The sequence below is a fragment of the Brachyistius frenatus genome, unplaced genomic scaffold (assembly GCF_029030835.1).
Source record: "Brachyistius frenatus isolate BFR_SWC_R1_liver_20210118 unplaced genomic scaffold, ASM2903083v1 Contig_59, whole genome shotgun sequence".
NCBI lineage: Eukaryota > Metazoa > Chordata > Actinopteri > Embiotocidae > Brachyistius > Brachyistius frenatus.
This window is the reverse complement of record NW_027210658.1, coordinates 1,986,793-2,004,342: the sequence shown is the minus strand read 5'-3', so window position 1 is coordinate 2,004,342 and position 17,550 is coordinate 1,986,793. Positions and strand designations below refer to the sequence as shown.

General features: G+C 41.2%; 1 protein-coding gene across 2 annotated transcripts in view; it reads left to right on the top strand.

Moving 5' to 3' along the window:
- Positions 1-1,268: 1,268 nt before the first annotated feature.
- ankrd6b (ankyrin repeat domain 6b) overlaps positions 1,269-17,550 on the top strand; it is a 37,334-nt gene continuing 21,052 nt past the window's right edge. For both annotated transcript variants that reach the window (XM_069705844.1, XM_069705843.1), the window contains exons 1-2: positions 1,269-1,552; positions 15,825-16,180. In XM_069705844.1, coding sequence (XP_069561945.1) covers positions 16,055-16,180 — 126 coding nt within the window. In that variant the 5' untranslated portion in view covers positions 1,269-1,552; positions 15,825-16,054. The remainder of the gene's footprint in view (positions 1,553-15,824; positions 16,181-17,550) is intronic.

Sequence of the window (17,550 nt, the reverse complement as noted above, 5' to 3'; positions counted from 1 at the left end):
GTCTCCTGTTTTCTAATAAAGCTTGTTTCTCTCAGAGTGCTGCCTGCTTGTGGTTCCCAGCTTTTCCAGAAATAAACTGGGAGGCGGATCCTTCGTCTTTCAGGCTCGTCTCCTGTGGAACTGGCTTCCTGCTTCGGTTCAAGAACCAGACACCCTCCATAAAACCTTCCTTTTTGCTGAAGATAATAGTTTGTGCTGGTTCAGGTGACCCTGAGTAATCCCTTAGTTATGCTGCAGGTGGAACTCCCATGATGCACTGAGCTCCTCTCCTCTCTTTGACTCTCCATACATTCACATACCACCATTACATCTCATAGACTTCATGATTCGTCTCTCTCTAAGTATTCTTTTTTTCTTTCTTATCTTTTCATACAGTTCTCCTCGGTTACTTTCTTTTGCAGGTAGAAACTGTCCCTGGAGCTGCATGTTTCTGGTATGTGATTACTGACCCACCAACAGTTTATTTCCAACGATGTCTACGCTGTTCTTTTCTCTCTCTGCTCTCCCCTCACCCGGCTGGTCAGGGTAAATGGCCGTCCACCTCTCATCCTGGTTCTGTCGAAGGTTTCTTCCTGTTAAAAGGATGTTTTTCTTCCTGTTAAAGGCTCGTGTGGGAATAGTTGAATTGTTGGGTCCCTCCCTATAATGTTGTAAAGTTCTGCTGGGAGGACTTTACAATGTTAAGAGGCTTAAAATAACGTATAGTGAAATTGCGCCACATAACCTAAATCAAATCAAATACAGTTGTACAATTTGTTTTAATTGGCGAAAGTATGCAGAAGGATTTAGCGACAGAACGACAGAATAAGTAGCCTATATAATAAAGACAAACAGGAAAACAATATTATGAATGCTAAATTAAAATGTACAATAATAGATTGTGAATTAGTGGGAGAAAGCTTAAAGGAAAAAAAGAGAAGATATCTTTGGAAAATCCTTTCACTATTTATTTCTCTTCTTTTGTCTAGAATCATTTGTAATGTAGGCTAAGTATAATCACATTTATAAAGTTTGGGCCAGAAACGTCGTTCGTTAACTGTATTATGGCAAATAAAGGAAATCATTTATCTTTTATTTATTTATTTTTAGTAGTTTGCCTTGACCCAAATTATGGGTTCATATAACAGTTTATTTCTCATTAAGCACCCCATCATAGTTTTATTAGGCTATAAAATAAAAGCCTGTTCCACCTGTCTGATGGTTGCTAAACACTTCCTCCACACCACATGATGTTTATCTTTCAGCTCCGGGTCCAATATGGAGGAATAGTTCTGGTGCGGGCTTCCTGTCCCCGGAGGAGAAAGTTGGACCGAGTCTTTCTCCTCCAGTTTCCCGGCGGTGACAGTCGGTCAGCGGCTCCGTTCACATGTAAATGAGGCGGAGGGAGATCTTTTCTCTCCGGGGTGGAGGGAGAGGCGGGAGCAGCTGCAGAAAGGACCGAGACGTTTCACTGGAGTTTCCCCCCAAACAGTGCGCTCTGCTCGGACTGCGGGACTAGCAGACACCGGAGCTCCGGTCCAGGTGACGCCGTGTGTGGCCGCTTCTCTCCGAGGTGAATATCCGGATCTATTTTCTGTTTATTCTCCGTGTTTCTCTGTGAAATATTCGGGCTTTACTCGGTTCTGTTTGTGTGCTGCGTACGTTGCTGTGTTCCGACTCTGCTGACTTGAATTACGATCCTCCGACTTCCAAACAAATCACTGCAAAATGCAAAACAGTGTTGGAGACAGACTCGCAGCTCTGTTGTAAATTTGTTTACTGGATTAAATGGATTATATTATCATATTCATTCTTTATTTAATGTCGAAATGTTTGTTGTCTCCTCTGAACTTTAAAGTAAAAATCAGTGCAGCTCAGGTTAATTTACCTCTAATATTACATTAGATTAAATTAATGGTGAATTCATAGTGACTGTATTGTACTTGCTGTTGGGTGGCGTCCCTTTGTGTTTGTCCAATACTTCTCCTTTTATCAGCTCATTTTAGAGGTAATGTTGAAGTTGAAATGTCTCTTTCAGACTTAAATAAACTGCCATGATGTTCCTTGATATTCCTCATTAGGGAATGACCGACCGTATCTTGTGAATATCTTTCAAAATGTGTAATGTAAAGGAAAGGTTTCAGTGCAGAGGATGTGTGAAAACAAGACTAAACTAAGTCATCAAAAAATAAATCAGGACAGTAGTTTATCTGATGCAAATTAGCTCCTGAATAAATGCCAAGAAAATATGAAATAAAGTAGGCTAAAGGTCACATCTTTTAATTTTTTTGTGGTGTTTTCTGGAGGTCTCGATATCCATAAGAAAATATTTGTGTGGTTTTAAGTTCTCAGTATAGTTTGAATTGGGATGAAAACCTGAACTACTGATATATGGTGACTTAATCTACCACATTTTTATTCTAGTTGTTGTGACCGATGCAGCTGTAAATCTAAAAGTGTATCTGGAGTTAAAGGACCACCTCTTTAAAGGACCAGTGTGTTTTAGTGGCATCAAACAGAAGGTTGCAGAACCCACGAGGCCTTTTCGAGAGCTGGTGTTTGATTTGTCCCTTCTGGGCTAACGTAGAAACACGCTGGTGCATCATGGCGTATCCATGAGCTCAAAGTCACTCCTTATTAGTTGTCTGGCGTTATTAATTAGATATTAGGCCTTATAATGCAAGATGTTTGGGGGCGTGTCTGTTTGATTGATGGGTGCAGTCAGGTTTCAGCTATAAATGGGTGGGTGGGTGGGTGGGGGGGGGTCCAATCAGACTGAGTCAGATCTACCGTTGGTTCCTCCTCAACTTGTCCAAATATAGTCACTTCTGGCTTTAAAATAGTGGTGGACATGAGCATATATTTTCAAAAAAAATAACATTTCTCAGTTTTGATTTTTGCTAATGATCACATTCTGTTTTTATTTCAATTTTACATGGCGTCCTAACTTTGTTGGAAACAGGGTTCAATAAATAATCACACTGGATAAGTCAATTCATTTTAAAGACTTTATAATTAACAAACAAGTATATAATTGCTTTTGGCAACAATCGTAAAATTATCCTTTAATGATTCAACAGTAGAATTGAAGAAATGCATGTCAGTGTGCGTAGATTCTGATTTTAGAAGAGCCAATCTCTGAGAGCAGGCATTGTGTCATAGTTTCATTCTTCCAGTACTTGAATCATATTACAAGTTTTTGTCCCTTTGTATGAAGTAATATTTACTTCCGGGTTGAACTGTAACAAGATATGAATGTAAAAGGACCTCCTTGGTCTGAAGAGTTGTGATTGTCTGCAACATTTTATCGCCCATGTGTGATGTCACTCGTGTAGATACATGCTTGTCTCCGGCCGCTGTATGACCACTTCCTGTTGCTCCTTTTCCTTAAACTGAACATGAAGAATTGGATGCTTGTAACTTCTCCAGTGTTTGTTCACGTGTCCTACTTTTAAACAACCACAGACGTTCTTCTCCTTCAGGAAGTCAGTCTTCTTCTCGTGCCTTGACAGTTTATACAGCAGCAGAACTGCTTCCTTTGTACTTTTGACCTTTAAACTCTTTTTATTGGTGTCAAATTCTGAGTGTTGTAAATCTCCACATGGAGGACGTGACGGTATTTTTACTTTGTCTGGAGACAACTCTGTAGCCTCTTTGCTCCTGTAGCTCACATCTTACATTTACATTGACTGTAGGCAGCAGTAGGCCTTTTCAGGGTTCTTATGGGTCAGGGAATATCTGGGAATATCTGGGATTGTCCGGGAATATCAGGGAATATCTGGGATTATCCAGGAATGTCAGGGGATTTTATAGACTATCAGGGAATATCAGGGGAATATTTAAAACCCTTTTTCAGACAGGAAAAGTCAGTTGTTTTTTTTCACATTTCTTGTCATGGAATATATGGGAATTTTGCATTTACATTTTTTTGTTGCCATATAATCAAAATATGATATTTTCCGTGCAGTCTTTTTTTAATCACATTATTTCACGTGTTTCCCGTATTGCGTGAGAAATTTTATCCCCTTCATCAACAAGTGGCGACAAGAAGCTCTTAAGTAAAGATGTGTCTTTTCTTGTTTCTGCTCAAGAAGGAAAATGTAGATTTTAAAATGGCCACAAAATGAAGACTTAAAACACAGAAAAGCTGAATGTGAAGTCTGTAAAACTGCAATAGATCTTTAAATATGGGAGAAAGAGAAGCATGCTGCCTTCTTATCATTCCTATTTGAACAAATGTTTGCATGTTGCAGATTTTTTTGTACAAGTGTGTTAATAATGTGCACACACAGGGTCAGTTGTGTTTGATCATAATTGTGCAGCAGATTTAAACAGAAAAAAGTTTTGTACTGAAAATGCTGGTGTACAACTGCAGCCGTTTTCACTGTTCATTAGAGGGCATTGAGTTTCAGATTTTTAGTAATTGAAAGTCAGGTAATGTGACTTCTGTCTTTGCCAAAATGTTTCTTTAACACAGATTTGGCTCTTTTTGTAACCTTCATCAGGACTCGACTGTTCAGCAGCTCCTTTGGTCATGCGTTAGTAAACCGCTCCGGATAGAGAGCATGATGTCACTTTCATATTTGAGTGTTCAAATGTTTTAAATGTTTCATATTCAACAGGATTACCATTGAACGTATGGATATCTCTTTGGCAAAAAGGCAGCAATAAGCAGTCTTTTAAATGAATTAACCAGGAAGCTCCCATCATGGCTCCGACAGATTTAATTACACTAGTAGTTCATTTATTTTCCTGATTTCTGTTCATTCCACTTACAAATCTTTACTTCACAGCTTTTTAAAATCTCTGGGTTTTTTAAATTTGATAATAAAACATGTTTTTAGACTTTAAACAGAATAAGACGACATGTACGAGTCCTTCAGATGGTGTTTTGTGTAGAAGTGATGAATGCAGCGAGGCGTGAGCAGCAGCCTCACCGCCCGGCCGTCTGCTCGGCTCCCCAGGGAACTGATTTACACAGCGCAGTGCTGACGAGGTCAGAGATCACCAGGTGTATAATGGGCACATAACGAGCTGTAATGGGCTACAGGGTGGGGGGTGGGGGCTGGGGAGGTTTACAGACTCTGGAAACTGGGCACTGTGTCAGAGGTGATGATTAGATTAGTGTCAGATGGAGAAACGCTTGTTTTCAGGTTCAGATGATGATTTCTATGAAGCTGTGGGAAAGAAAATCAACTGTAATTTATTAAATCTATAACCTTTGATATGAATGGTGTGATGTTTTTAAAGAGATGAAAATTGAAACCCTCCTCAGGTGGTAGATAACAGGAACAGTCCTGGATTAGTACACATTAGTTTGTGATGACTCTGCTGCTTCCTGAGACACCAGAGATGAGAGTGAAACGCTCTGAGGAAAAAGAAAAGGAACTTTCTTTAGTCTTTTGACTCTAAATTCCGAGCTGGAGACGATGAAGTCCAGCGCCATGCGGCCCACTGCTCTTTCTCACACGTTACATCTGCTGTCAGGAAGTCCACCTGCTGCAGAGGATTAAAGAAATCATCGGCACTTCTTTATGGGACAGTTTGAAAAGAGAGAAAAGGCTGAAGCAGCGAGGACAGAGCAGGAACTTCGTGTGTGTGTGTGTGTGTGTCTGTGTGTTCAGACTGAGTCCAGATTGAAAGTCTGAAGTGCACAAACGGTCTGAAGTGCACAAACGCCCACATGAAATGTGATTTTTGGAATCTGGATCCAAACCACATATGGAAATTTGAAATGTGATTCCAGTCAGATTTCTCCAGATCGTCTTCACAAAATCGGATTTTCCTGCAGTCGGAACAAAGACGAAGACATGAAGGTGTTTTATCTGAATGTCTCGGAGACAAACAGAGAAGGACAGCGTGAGGACCAACATGTCTGCTGGTCACAACAACGCCACACCATCCAAACTGTCATGTGGAGTTTCTGGTTGTCTTGCAGTGATGCACATGTTGCCGACAGGTGTTGGAGTCAGCGTTCGTCCCCAGTATGAGTGAAGAGACATGAACAGGGGACGTTTCTGCTCAGCACTCTGGGACAATGAAGCAGAAGGTGATTACCAGACTGGAGAGTTGGGGGAGGTGGGGGTGGGGTGGGGTCTTTGTCTTTGTCTTTACAGCTGCATCCTTTAATTCTACTGCACTGAAAAACATCCTTATTTAACCAGCGGTCAACGAGATGCTCACATATTTATTCTGACATCAGTCTCTGAACCAGGCCAGCTTCCAACATTCATTCATGTTTTGAATATAAAACAATTCATTCATGAATTAACTCGATCTGTCTCAATAATTTCAGTTCTTCCATCCAGTCAGATGAGCAACGTCACGTTTATTTTATGGATTGCATCAGTTCTTGGTTTGGGTAATAAAACCAAATATAAAGTCATATTGTCACCAAGACATCGGCACCTGTAACAGTTTTGATTTGATTTATGTGACTGTGATGATGTTAGTCATCAGTTAACAGGTTTAGGTGCTGTAGTGGTAGTGGGTGAATATTTTTCCAAAATTGAAGCATTTTCACATAAATTTGCTCTAATATCATAATATTTATATTAAAAAAGGCAACACAGCCTCTAATAAAATAGTAATTACAAAACATTGGTAAAACTTCTAGTAAATGGATTTGAAATGTGATTTTCTTATGCTCACACTTTATCTTATCCATACTTTGATCTGTTTGGTCCTTTATCAATATTTTAAACTTTAAATTTTATGCATGAACTGGACCTTGTTTTTCTTTTCTGGGGCTGCTTGTATTTGGATAACTGTTGTTCCATCTAAACCAGGGGCCAAACTCATTAACATTCATAAAGACCTCTGAGAGCTGAAAGCTTCCTGCGAGGAGCCTTTTCTTAGTGAGGAGGTGTGGTCGACCCCGTTGCTCAGTGACACATCCTGTTAAAAGAGGGGATCAGTGCTGATGGAGGTTGGAACAGACTCCAGTCATTTCTACACTCACCAAACAGCTTCATCACTTTCATGTTCTTGTGTTGAGTTGGAGAAGTGAGCAAACATCATCCTGCTGATAGAATCTGGAGACTTTCATCAACCTCATTCACAGTCTGAAGAATATTTCTGACCTTGCTGGACTTCAGCAGTATAAATTCTTAGAAAACGTCACAACACTAAGTTTTTCGTCACCATTAGGAACTTTTAGTGCGAGGAGTCTCTGTGAATACGACCCCAGGGGGTCTCCAGCCTTTTTCCTCCGAGAACCCCGTTGATCTACCGGGAAGATCTCCATCGACTGGTTGGAGACAGCTGATCTGAACACGTTGTGACTGATCACAGTCACCGTGGTCTTCACAGTGCTGGTTACTTCTCACACACTGCTAACAGGAAGAAAGTAGCTCACTAACCACAATGAGGCCATACCCACATTACCCAGAAGCCCACTCCTCTGAAGAAGAACAGAGCTGGAACAAGTGTTTCTGTAAATTATTTATAAGTCTGTTTTTCTGACAACTCGCTCTCCAGCGCTGAAATGACTGTTGTCAGAGACTGTATGTTGACAGAGAGTGAAACACTGCTTATCAGTTATCCTGTAAGATTTGGGTCAGATCTTCAATAATACTTTGAGTTAAATTGTAAAAAGATGTTGCTGTGAAGACACGACTGCAGCTGCAGTCTTAGTTGAACCCAAATAAAACTTCCACCAGGTTCCTTCAGAACAGCAGGTGTTTGGCTCCCGACAATAATCTGAAACTCTGTGTCTCACTGCTGATATTCTACAGTCGCTTTGATGCAATGAGCCAAAGCAGCTCTCTCGTGTCTCAGGCAGGTTGTACTGAAGTAGCCTTCAAAGGTACATAAAATAACCGTTTCAGCTCAATCTTACATCAGAATGTGTTATTTCATCATTTTTGAACTTATTAATTTATGGCCACACACCTGTCTGAGACAGGCGAGCTGCAACAACCTGCAGCCTGCGTGTGAGGCATTTAGTGAACATCTGTAAATTGTAGCGTCTATCCCCAGCCTGCGTGAGGCATTTAGGGAACATCTGTAAATTGTAGGGTCTACTCACAGCCTGCATGTGAGGCATTTAGGGAACATCTGTAAATTGTAGCATCCACTCCCAACCTGCATGTGAGGCATTTAGGGAACATCTGTAAATTCTAGTATCTACTCCTGGCCAGCAGGCTGAGTCGCGTTAAAGTTTTTTTTACCAACACCTTAACTTTGATACCCGTTCCTGAACAATACTTTTTTCAATAGTGATTAAATGAAATCCATTTTATTAAAGAGCCAACTTCATGACACACAGCGGTAGTTTTGAGGGGAAGAGTGTAAGCCAGGTTCTTTTTTCTTAAACTACAATTAACAGATTAAACGACTCACATGGATTATTTCTAGAGGCTGCGCCTCATCATATTTAACGTTTCGTCACCTGCCGTACGCTTCGGGGTCGTCTGTAAATTGAAGCTTCTGCTGCTCGTCTGAATGAGGCGTTCAGAGGACATCTTTAAAGCTGGAGCTGCAGATGGAGGAGTCCCTGCATGCACGCTGTGACACCTGCAGCCACAAGTAAACTCAACCAGTTGGAAACACTGCAACAAGGATGCAGCACATCTCTAATGATGCTGGTAATCGGCTGTGTGACTTTACAGGACATGCAGGAGTGTGTATGTTCTATCATGAGAGATTTAACAACAGCGTGCATCGTATTGGTGTAAAAAATTTCAAAGTGTGGCTCTCTGTTACCAAGCTTGACACCAATAATATTATGAAACCACTTTTTGTGTGTAAAAACAGCTGAAATATAAAACTAAAGATTTCTGCAGAATTGTTTTAATTTTGTTAATTAAAATAAAAAATAAAAAAAGTATTGTTGAGGCCCTGCTGTGGAAGTCAGTGTTTTGTTACGAGTGCCGGACATTTATTTATGATAACCACCATAGATGTTATTAAACCAGAAGACCCATTATGTCTGCTTATTTTTAGTTTAATGTTTTGGTCAGCTTCTGTACTATTTATGTATGTAGATGGTTATTATATCCAGCTCAGCTGTCACATGGATGACAGCAGGTTCAAATCTACCATTAACCTCCGGATTAGCCTGCAGTGTGTCACTTTCTCATGTCACTGCGTGAAATGAACAAAATCCTGCAAACATATATCATTAATTGAAATCTTTAAATTCAGCTCTTGAACTGATGATATAGTCAAAGACATTTCTCCTGAGTTGTACTTCTGACATATTTAGCCTCTCATGCATTCTTCAGCCTGCACAGATTCTCTGTAACACTCAGCTAACTGGCACTGAAACAGATCTCAGGATTAGTGAACGGGTCAAAGTCCTGTTTTAATCTGGTTTTGGCTCTGTTTCTGACTGGTGCTGAAAAGACAGATGGCTGAGTTTGGAGTGAAATCCACTGAGGGGGGCAGGAGGGGAGGTGTGTGTGTGTGTGTGTGTGTGTGTGTGTGTGTGTGTGTGTGTGTGTGTGTGTGTGTGTGTGTGTGTGTGTGTGTGTGGTGGGGGGCATCATCATGCCCGTGAACTCTCACTTCCACTGTATGATGGGAAAAGCCCTCCTGCTGCACTGTTAAGAGTCGAGCTGCTGTTATCTCTGGTTCTGTGAAGTTGGACCTTCTGATGTGAGAGAAGAACACCAATAATACTATTACATGCAAAGGAACAGAGGATCGTCTATGTGCAGCTGTGTGTTGTTAGGACGAAGGCATTGACTGTGTGTGAATCATAAACTGGATATAAAGTGTTCGTAGCTTCCAGGTCTGAAAAATGGTTCCGATGCAGAAGTGCCTTAAGCTGCAATACCACCGAGTGCCACTAGAGGTCAGCTCCAAAAAGCCTCCGGCTCCATACACTCCCATTCAACTTCTCTCATCAAATCCAAAATCAATAATCAATTGGTGTTGTTAGCTAAAGTCACTCCTCCATTGAACGTTATGAAGCCTTCAGTTCAGATTCTGTCCGTCACCATCTTGCTAGTTTGGAGCAGGAAGTGACCATATTTGGAGGAGCTGGGGGAGGAGCCAGCACTGGATCTGACTGATCTGATTGTAAGCCTGACGATACTACGTCCCGCCCACCGATAGCTGTAACCTGACTGCACCACAGGCCTGTCAATCAAACAGACACGCCCCCAAAAACAGGTCTTTTTGAATCTTCTTTTCTAATGAATGAGGGATTATTTTCAGATGGACCTCCAGAAAACTAATAAGAAGGAGTGACTTTAGCTAACAACACCGAGATAACTGATGGACACATTTTATTCACTTTGGTTTTGATGAGAGAAGTTGAATGGGAGTCTATGGAGCCGACCTCTAGTGGCACTCGGTGGTATTGCAGCTGAAGACACTTCTGGAAGGGGAACAATTCATCCACAGCTGTTTTTACAATGAACAGAACTGTGGGACCAACACTGTTTAAAAGTAATTTCTAAATTTCGTAAGCAAAATATCCAAATGACTTGATGAAGATTTAATGTAGTCGCTCCTTTTAAACAGTCTGATGTTATTTATTTTGTCTGTAAAGTAGGACATGTTCACTATATGAAAATGGATTTAGCTATTTTGTCAGCAGTGATAAAATGTTGTGTTTTGGATTTACAAACTAAAGCATTAAAATAATGGCTTCATGTATGTTTATAAGCACATGTAGGAAGCTTATGCAGAGCATCATGGGACTGTGCAGGTGTGTTTTTCTAAGTTTGTGAGGGAAGAGATGACCCACATAATGGGGAATGTACAGCATCGTAGTGTTTGTAGCTCAGAGCGCTGGAGTTAATTTTAGTGCGTTCATGCCGTGCATCAGTGCACAGCAGCAATACACATTTAGTTCTTAATGTTGTCAGATGGAAGCTCTCTCCGTGGTGAATGTCAGGTTTTCATGAGGCCGGCTCTGCAGGCTGTGACCTGTTGGTAATTCACTTCTGCCGGGAGTCGGAGAGCCTTTAATGACGTCCTCGAGGGAAATCCTTACATTTCTGTAAACACTAACTGGTTCAAAGCTTCGGGTTTGAAGTGTGCTCAGAGGCTCGTATTTCATCATGTGTGAAAAACATATGATGTAACGTGTGCAGCTCGGGTTCAGTTACAAGTCTAAGAGTCTAATTTAAGCCCCATTAATGCGCTCCAAGTCCATTTCTGCAGAATATAACTGACCATCTAACCTACTGTTGGAAAGTGAAAGTTGTTTCTGCAAAAGGTTTTTAGATCAAAACAGGACTTTTAATTAATTGCTGATTACATGTCTCCTTCGCCTTCGATTCAGTTAATTATTTCTAGACTTAAGACAAAACCAATCATCACAAGTTGAATATTTAACTAATGAAAATGAGAAAAAAGCAACACTGCATTCCTTCTCTGACATGCAGGTTCCTGACCTTTTAGTTCTTTTGGCTTCAGTGATTTGTTCACATCACTTCTTTGTTTGTTTGATATGAAATTATCACATTACGAACCCTTAATGAACGCTCTGCTGGATGATACTCTTGAACGGCCCTCTGGTTGAGAAGTTAAGTTGAGGTCCCAGCGCTCACATTCCTGACGTACCTGAGATAGATCAGCAGGTTGTAAAGGATGCAGTCGTGATGAGAGTGTTCACAGCCGCAGGAGACGCTTCAGCTCTGTTCTGTAAACATGTGGGAGAAAGTACATGATGTGTGTCGCTGACTCAGCGTTACTCATCAGCGAACAGTGTTTTGAAAGGTTGACTGTGTTGTTACAATTTCATTTGGCTGAAACCTGATCTCACCACAGTCTGCTGCCGTATCAGTCCTCATGTTACATCGTGTGAAATAATGTTGAATAACATTAGCATCCTTTCTACTTTCAAAAGATACAGAAGGGGTGCATTTAAAAAAAAAAATCACTATCTGGTCTGATTTTCAGTTTGAGGTTGAGTTTTGTCCATTGATAGCTGAACTTTGGGCTTTTATTGCGCTTTTTTTACAGTCACGTAACGAGTGTAGTTGCCATCATTTCTGCCTATTTCTTGTTGCATGGGTGTCTGTGTGAACTTCAACGAGGCACAGCCTTCATGAAAACATCATGAAACGCAGACATGAGCAGAGAAACAGACAAACTCGCGCAACTTTCAGTGACGGCCTCATTTTTCACAACCTGGAAGCTATGAACACTTTCATATCCAGTCTGTGATCTCCACCTTATTATGTGAAGTGTCCTGAGATGACTTATGTGGTGATTTAGTGCTACATGAATACAATTTAGAATTTTAAATTGAAATAGAATTTGTTAGCTGGATGTTTCTAGTGAGGTCAGCAGGGTGTTGAACTCCAGCTGACCCCAACCTTTCCCTCCAGGGAGGGTGATAAATGGACATGAAGGCTCTGGGTCTGGACAGGTCACTTCTATAGAAACTCTGCAGAACACCTGGCTTCTCCTGAGCTTTAATCAGGGTCCACTTTCATGCCGACTGAACTTTGACCTCAGTTACGCAGGGAGTTACTGCAGGATGTTGGTGAACTGAAAACAACTGATACCAATTTGATAGTCAGTGATATTATTCTTAAAAATGTAACATTGCAAACGGGTCAATAAATTTGATCACAAAATACATCAATATTTAGCTTCTTCATTATATTATATGTTCCACTATATTCTTCCATCATGTTTTCAGGCCCATTGTAATTTCCTAATGTTTCTGAAGAACATAAGAAATACAAACTATGTCTTTAATTGATTTCTCTGTTTAACAGTTTAAAAATAAATCAGATTTGCTGCAGTGAGGAGAAGCGGTGAGTTTTCAGAGTGAGCAGGGTAATAAAGCCCCCCCCCCTTCCTCCCTGCCCGAGCTGTGTGAAAAGAGAGAAGGCTTGGCATTTCTTGGTTTTGAACAGAGTTCTGAGTTCCTGAAAGTTTGCACAAAGCCCGGTTGCCTAGCTGCGAGCAAGGAGCCAGGCCTGCTTTGTGTGCGGGGGTCTGAACGGGATCTTCTGCAGAACCAACTGGAATGCAGTCAGAGACAGAATTCCCCCCTTTTACTTAGGCTTATTCATTTTTCAGCCTGCAGGAGGGAGCCATTCAAACGTTACTATTGTGCAGCAGCGTTTTCAGCTCGAGCGAATTGACCTCTGAGAGACAAGCCGCTGAGTTTTTTTTTTTCTTTTTTATGCATTCTTTAGCTTCCACAGTTTGTGTGGTCTCGTTTCTAATTTTTGGGAATGTTTCAGGGAAACTTGGCAGATGAAAAAAAACGTCTAGAAGTCTCAGACTGCATGATGCTTCACTGGGCTGCTTTGTTCACCGTTTATTGATTCTGTGAATCTTTAGACTTTAATTCGGTTTCAGGTTTGTTTCGTTTGCAATAAATGAGGCATCCCAGATAACAGAGAAGCTGCAAATAATCACCAAAAATCTGAAGATAATTAAATAATACAGAAACATGTCGGTCCCATTTGTTCATATAATTCTCATGATTGTCAGAATTTGGCCCACATGTTCATTTGGACAGAAGAATGAATTGATAATATCAAACGTCACCGTGACCTCACGTCCATCCTCTATTCAACAGGACATCAGGAACCTTTCTTCCAATGTGGCACTAACATTTACTTGGACTCATTAGATGTTGGAGGTCAAAGGTCACTCTAACCTCACAGAACATGTTTGTGGTCTGTAAAGGTGTTTTTGTGTCTTTATTGTGCAAGCAAAAAAAACGTAACGGTTTTGAAAGCAAATTTCTCACTGCAATCAAAAATCAAGTTTGTAAGTAAAAATATATAAACCGAGAATATAATGATTTGCATTGCAAACAAATGTGCTCTTACAGTTTTGTTCGTTTTGGTCACAGAATTAAAACTTTTGCTTTCAAATCAAAAACCTTCGCTTTCAAATCAAAAAACTTCGCTTTCAAATCAAAAACTTTCGCTTTCAAATCAAAAACCTTTGCTTTCAAGTCCAAAAACGAGGTGAGTTGGATGTACGATGAAAATGGGAGTTTCTATTGGAGTTTCTACATTAAATCAGTATGACAAAGTTGTACACGAATGTCTCGGAGGAAATAATTGTGAAGTCATGACATTTTATATGCAGAAGGTCAAAGATCAACTTCACTGTGATATCAAAATTTGCTGCAAAAACACTTTTCTGTTGATTATTTAACGACGACACAGATTGTGATCATAGCTCCCATTTGGGCAGATATTGAGTGTGTGACTGTAATCATCCTCTTCTCCACAGAATGTGATAACTCAGAGGTTTTACAGCTGAAATCGTAACCAGTGACGTGATTTTGCTGAGGAGACCTCATTGCACCGCCGTGTTTCACGTTTCATGGTCGAGTTGAGATGGAGATTTCCAGCATCTTGGAAATAATCCAGTTCCTCTCTGGATTTATCCGTGTAAGCCCGCGGCTCTGTGAAACAGTCCTGTTGATATTATCTGCACCATGTTATCTCATTCACCGCTGTGTTTCCAGTAATGACAACACAGTGATCAGAAGGACTGTCATCACAGATTAGACTCCAGGAATCAGATGGGAGAGGAGAGCTGTACAATCATTCCTGTTTTCATTGTCTCACATCCTGCTGAAGTTCTGGTTACAGCTCCAATGTAGACTTTCATGGTTCTCATCTTAGTTGTCGAGGTGGTGTCTGACGGCAGGGTGAGTCTATTCTGTCACTTCCTGTTGTGAAAACTGTTGATTCCTGCTCTGTACATTTAATATTTTTCTTATTATAATACATGCTTGCTCTACTTAAGCACCAGTGTTAGCATTCCTTGCGTACCCTAGCTTGAAGTTGTGTTTTGACTGTGCTGACAAAGCGATCTCTGCTTCTCTGTCCATCTCCTGCTCGATGTCTGTGTTCAGTTCTTCATCTGCTTCCTTCAGTGATAGTAATAGCTGCAGTGATTTTAGTCTTTTCACAGCATTGGAGGCAACGCTTCCTGAATTAAAATCGCACCACAAAAAAAAATAAAAAAATGGGAGGGATTTGATGTCACAATGACTTTGACCTTTGACCACAGACCTCTAATCAGTTCTTCCTCGATTGTGTAACATTTAATAAGGTAGGTAGGTATTTACTTTATTAATCCTTGAGGGGAAATTTTTTTAAATTTTTAATAAAATTCCATCCAAGCGTTCCCTCGATATCATGTTCATGTAAAATGTCATGATTTGACAGTGACCTTGACCTTTGACCTCCGATCCCTAAAATCAAATCAGTTCATCGTTGCTATCAAGTGAACGGTTTTGCCAAGTTTAAAGAAATTCCCTCAAGGTGTTCTTGAGATATGTTGTTCACAAGAATGCTTCACCACCAATCACAGAATAAATAAAACCCACAGTCACATTCAGTTTCATTCTTTCTACTACAAACATTATTACTGCTTGATTGGTGGGTTAAAAAAGTTGATTGATTTCTAACAAACGTACTTTTATGCATTTTTACCTTGGTGCCATTTTAATGGCTCCACAAATAATAATAATAATAATAATAATAATAATAATAATAAAATGGAGACTTCCGGATCTCTCTGGGAGGATTGTGAGACCCTGAATGAGATCAGAATGTATTCCAGTGAGCTCGTGGAGACGGAGGTGTTGGATGACAACGTGTCCGTCAGTCGATTTGTTTTATAATGATAATGAATCAGATGAAACACTCGAGACGTGTCGGCCTGTCGTCTCCTTCAGTAACTCCATCCTCCCTGTGGTTAAACCAGAACCTCAGACGTGTCTGAGCTGCTCTCACCTTTTCTTTATGACGAGCTCTCTTCGTGATACAGCTGCACCTCAGTGACCGACCCTCCAAATGTGTCCGGTAACCTGGATGGCAGCGATGTCCTGTTTCCTGTTTGGTGGAGGCCGTGCTGGTTTTCACTCCGTGTGTTTCCTGTTCTCCTCCCTGCAGCTGAAACCATGACGCCGAAGAGCCGTGGCAGTTTGTAGGAGCAGAACCGGGACGGACCGCCTCTCCGGCTCCTGTTGGACAGTTTGTCTGCAGCGGAGCTCATCATGAGTTAGACGACATCATCATCATCATCATCACCATCACCATCACAGCTGCGCCCCCCGCCCCCTCCCCACCCGCCTCATCTGGAGCACCGAGTCTGGAGACGGCAGAATCCCTCGCCCCGCTTCATGAGCCAGCAGGATGCAGCTGAGGTCCTCGCACTCTCCGAGCGCCTCCTCGTAGCGTCACACAAAGGTCAGGCCGACAATGTGGTGCAGCTCATCAACAAAGGAGCGAAAGTAGCCGTCACCAAGGTGAGTGAAGCTGCTGTACATGTTTATTCTGAGAAGAGTGTCAGCTGGTTGCTAATTGTTGCTCAAACTGCCGTGATTTGACCTTTAAAGAGCTTAAAGAAAGTCTTCTCTCTCCCAGTGAAAGCAGTGAAACCTTGATTGGTGTTGAAAGCTCAGCTCCGGCCAACATTTCCTGTCCTGCCGGCTCATCACAGAGCAGCTGGGGTTCCTGGGTCGGCCGGTTCTAAAGGAAATGAAGTGACCTCTGGCTAACGTGTTATTGACTCGCTGAGCGGGTTTCTCAGGTTCCCATCAGTGTCTTTATCTCTGGCCTGTGTTGTCACACCTGCTTCTTCTGGGTGTCGTTTTACTTCTGTTGCGTCACTGAGTTGAGTTGACTCGGTTTATGATTAAACCTTCCTCTCTTTGCAAATGTTTGAGTTTGATCTCAAAAAGTTATAGTTTTTGTGAGTTAAGTATCAGATCAGTCACAGTCAAGGAAATCCAACATGTTTGGCCTTTTTCCACAGACCGTATGTAAAAGTCTTTGTAGCTTCCAGGTCTGTAAAATGATGCCGATGCAGAAGTGTCTTAAGCTGCAATACCACCGAGTGCCACTAGAAGTCGGCTCCAAAAAGCCTCCGGCTCCATAAACTCCCATTCAACTTCTCTCATCAAATCCAAAGTGAATAAAATGTGTCCATCATGTATCTCGGTGTTGTTAGCTAAAGTCACTCCTTCTTATTAGTTTTCTGCAGGTCCATCCAAAAATAATCCCTCATTCATTAGAAAAGAAGATTAAAAAAGACCTGTTTTTGGGGGCGTGTCTGTTTGATTGACAGGCCTGTGGTGCAGTCAGGTTACAGCTATCGGTGGACGGGACATAGTATCGTCAGGTTTCCAATCAGATCAGTCATATCCACCGCTGGCTCCTCCCCCAGCTCGTCCAAATATGGTCACTTCCTGCTGCGAGCTGCTGTACATGTTCACAGATGGGCCTCTCATTCTGACGTTAATGCAGCTCTTGCATTGTGTGTGTGGTTAGTTACTTAAGAATATTTGATTTACAGTTGAAAGACAGTGATTTCATCGACCTGGGTCCAAGTAGACTCTGTGTATGTGACATGCTGGGATTTCATTTTGTGTCATTATGTTCTCCCACTGCATCTCTGCTGCACTGAGTTTATCTTGGAATGAAGATATTTCCATGTCCTCTAACATTGACCTGGATGTTACATGACTTGCAGTCAGAGCAGGCAGGAGATCAGTGGTTCATTACTTCTGGGTGTCTAAACTCTAAAAACTGTACTCAAGCACAAAAATGTGGAATCGCTGGTTAGATGGAGGATGTTATTTACTTCGTTGTTTTTAAAAAAAAAAAGTTTTTAATT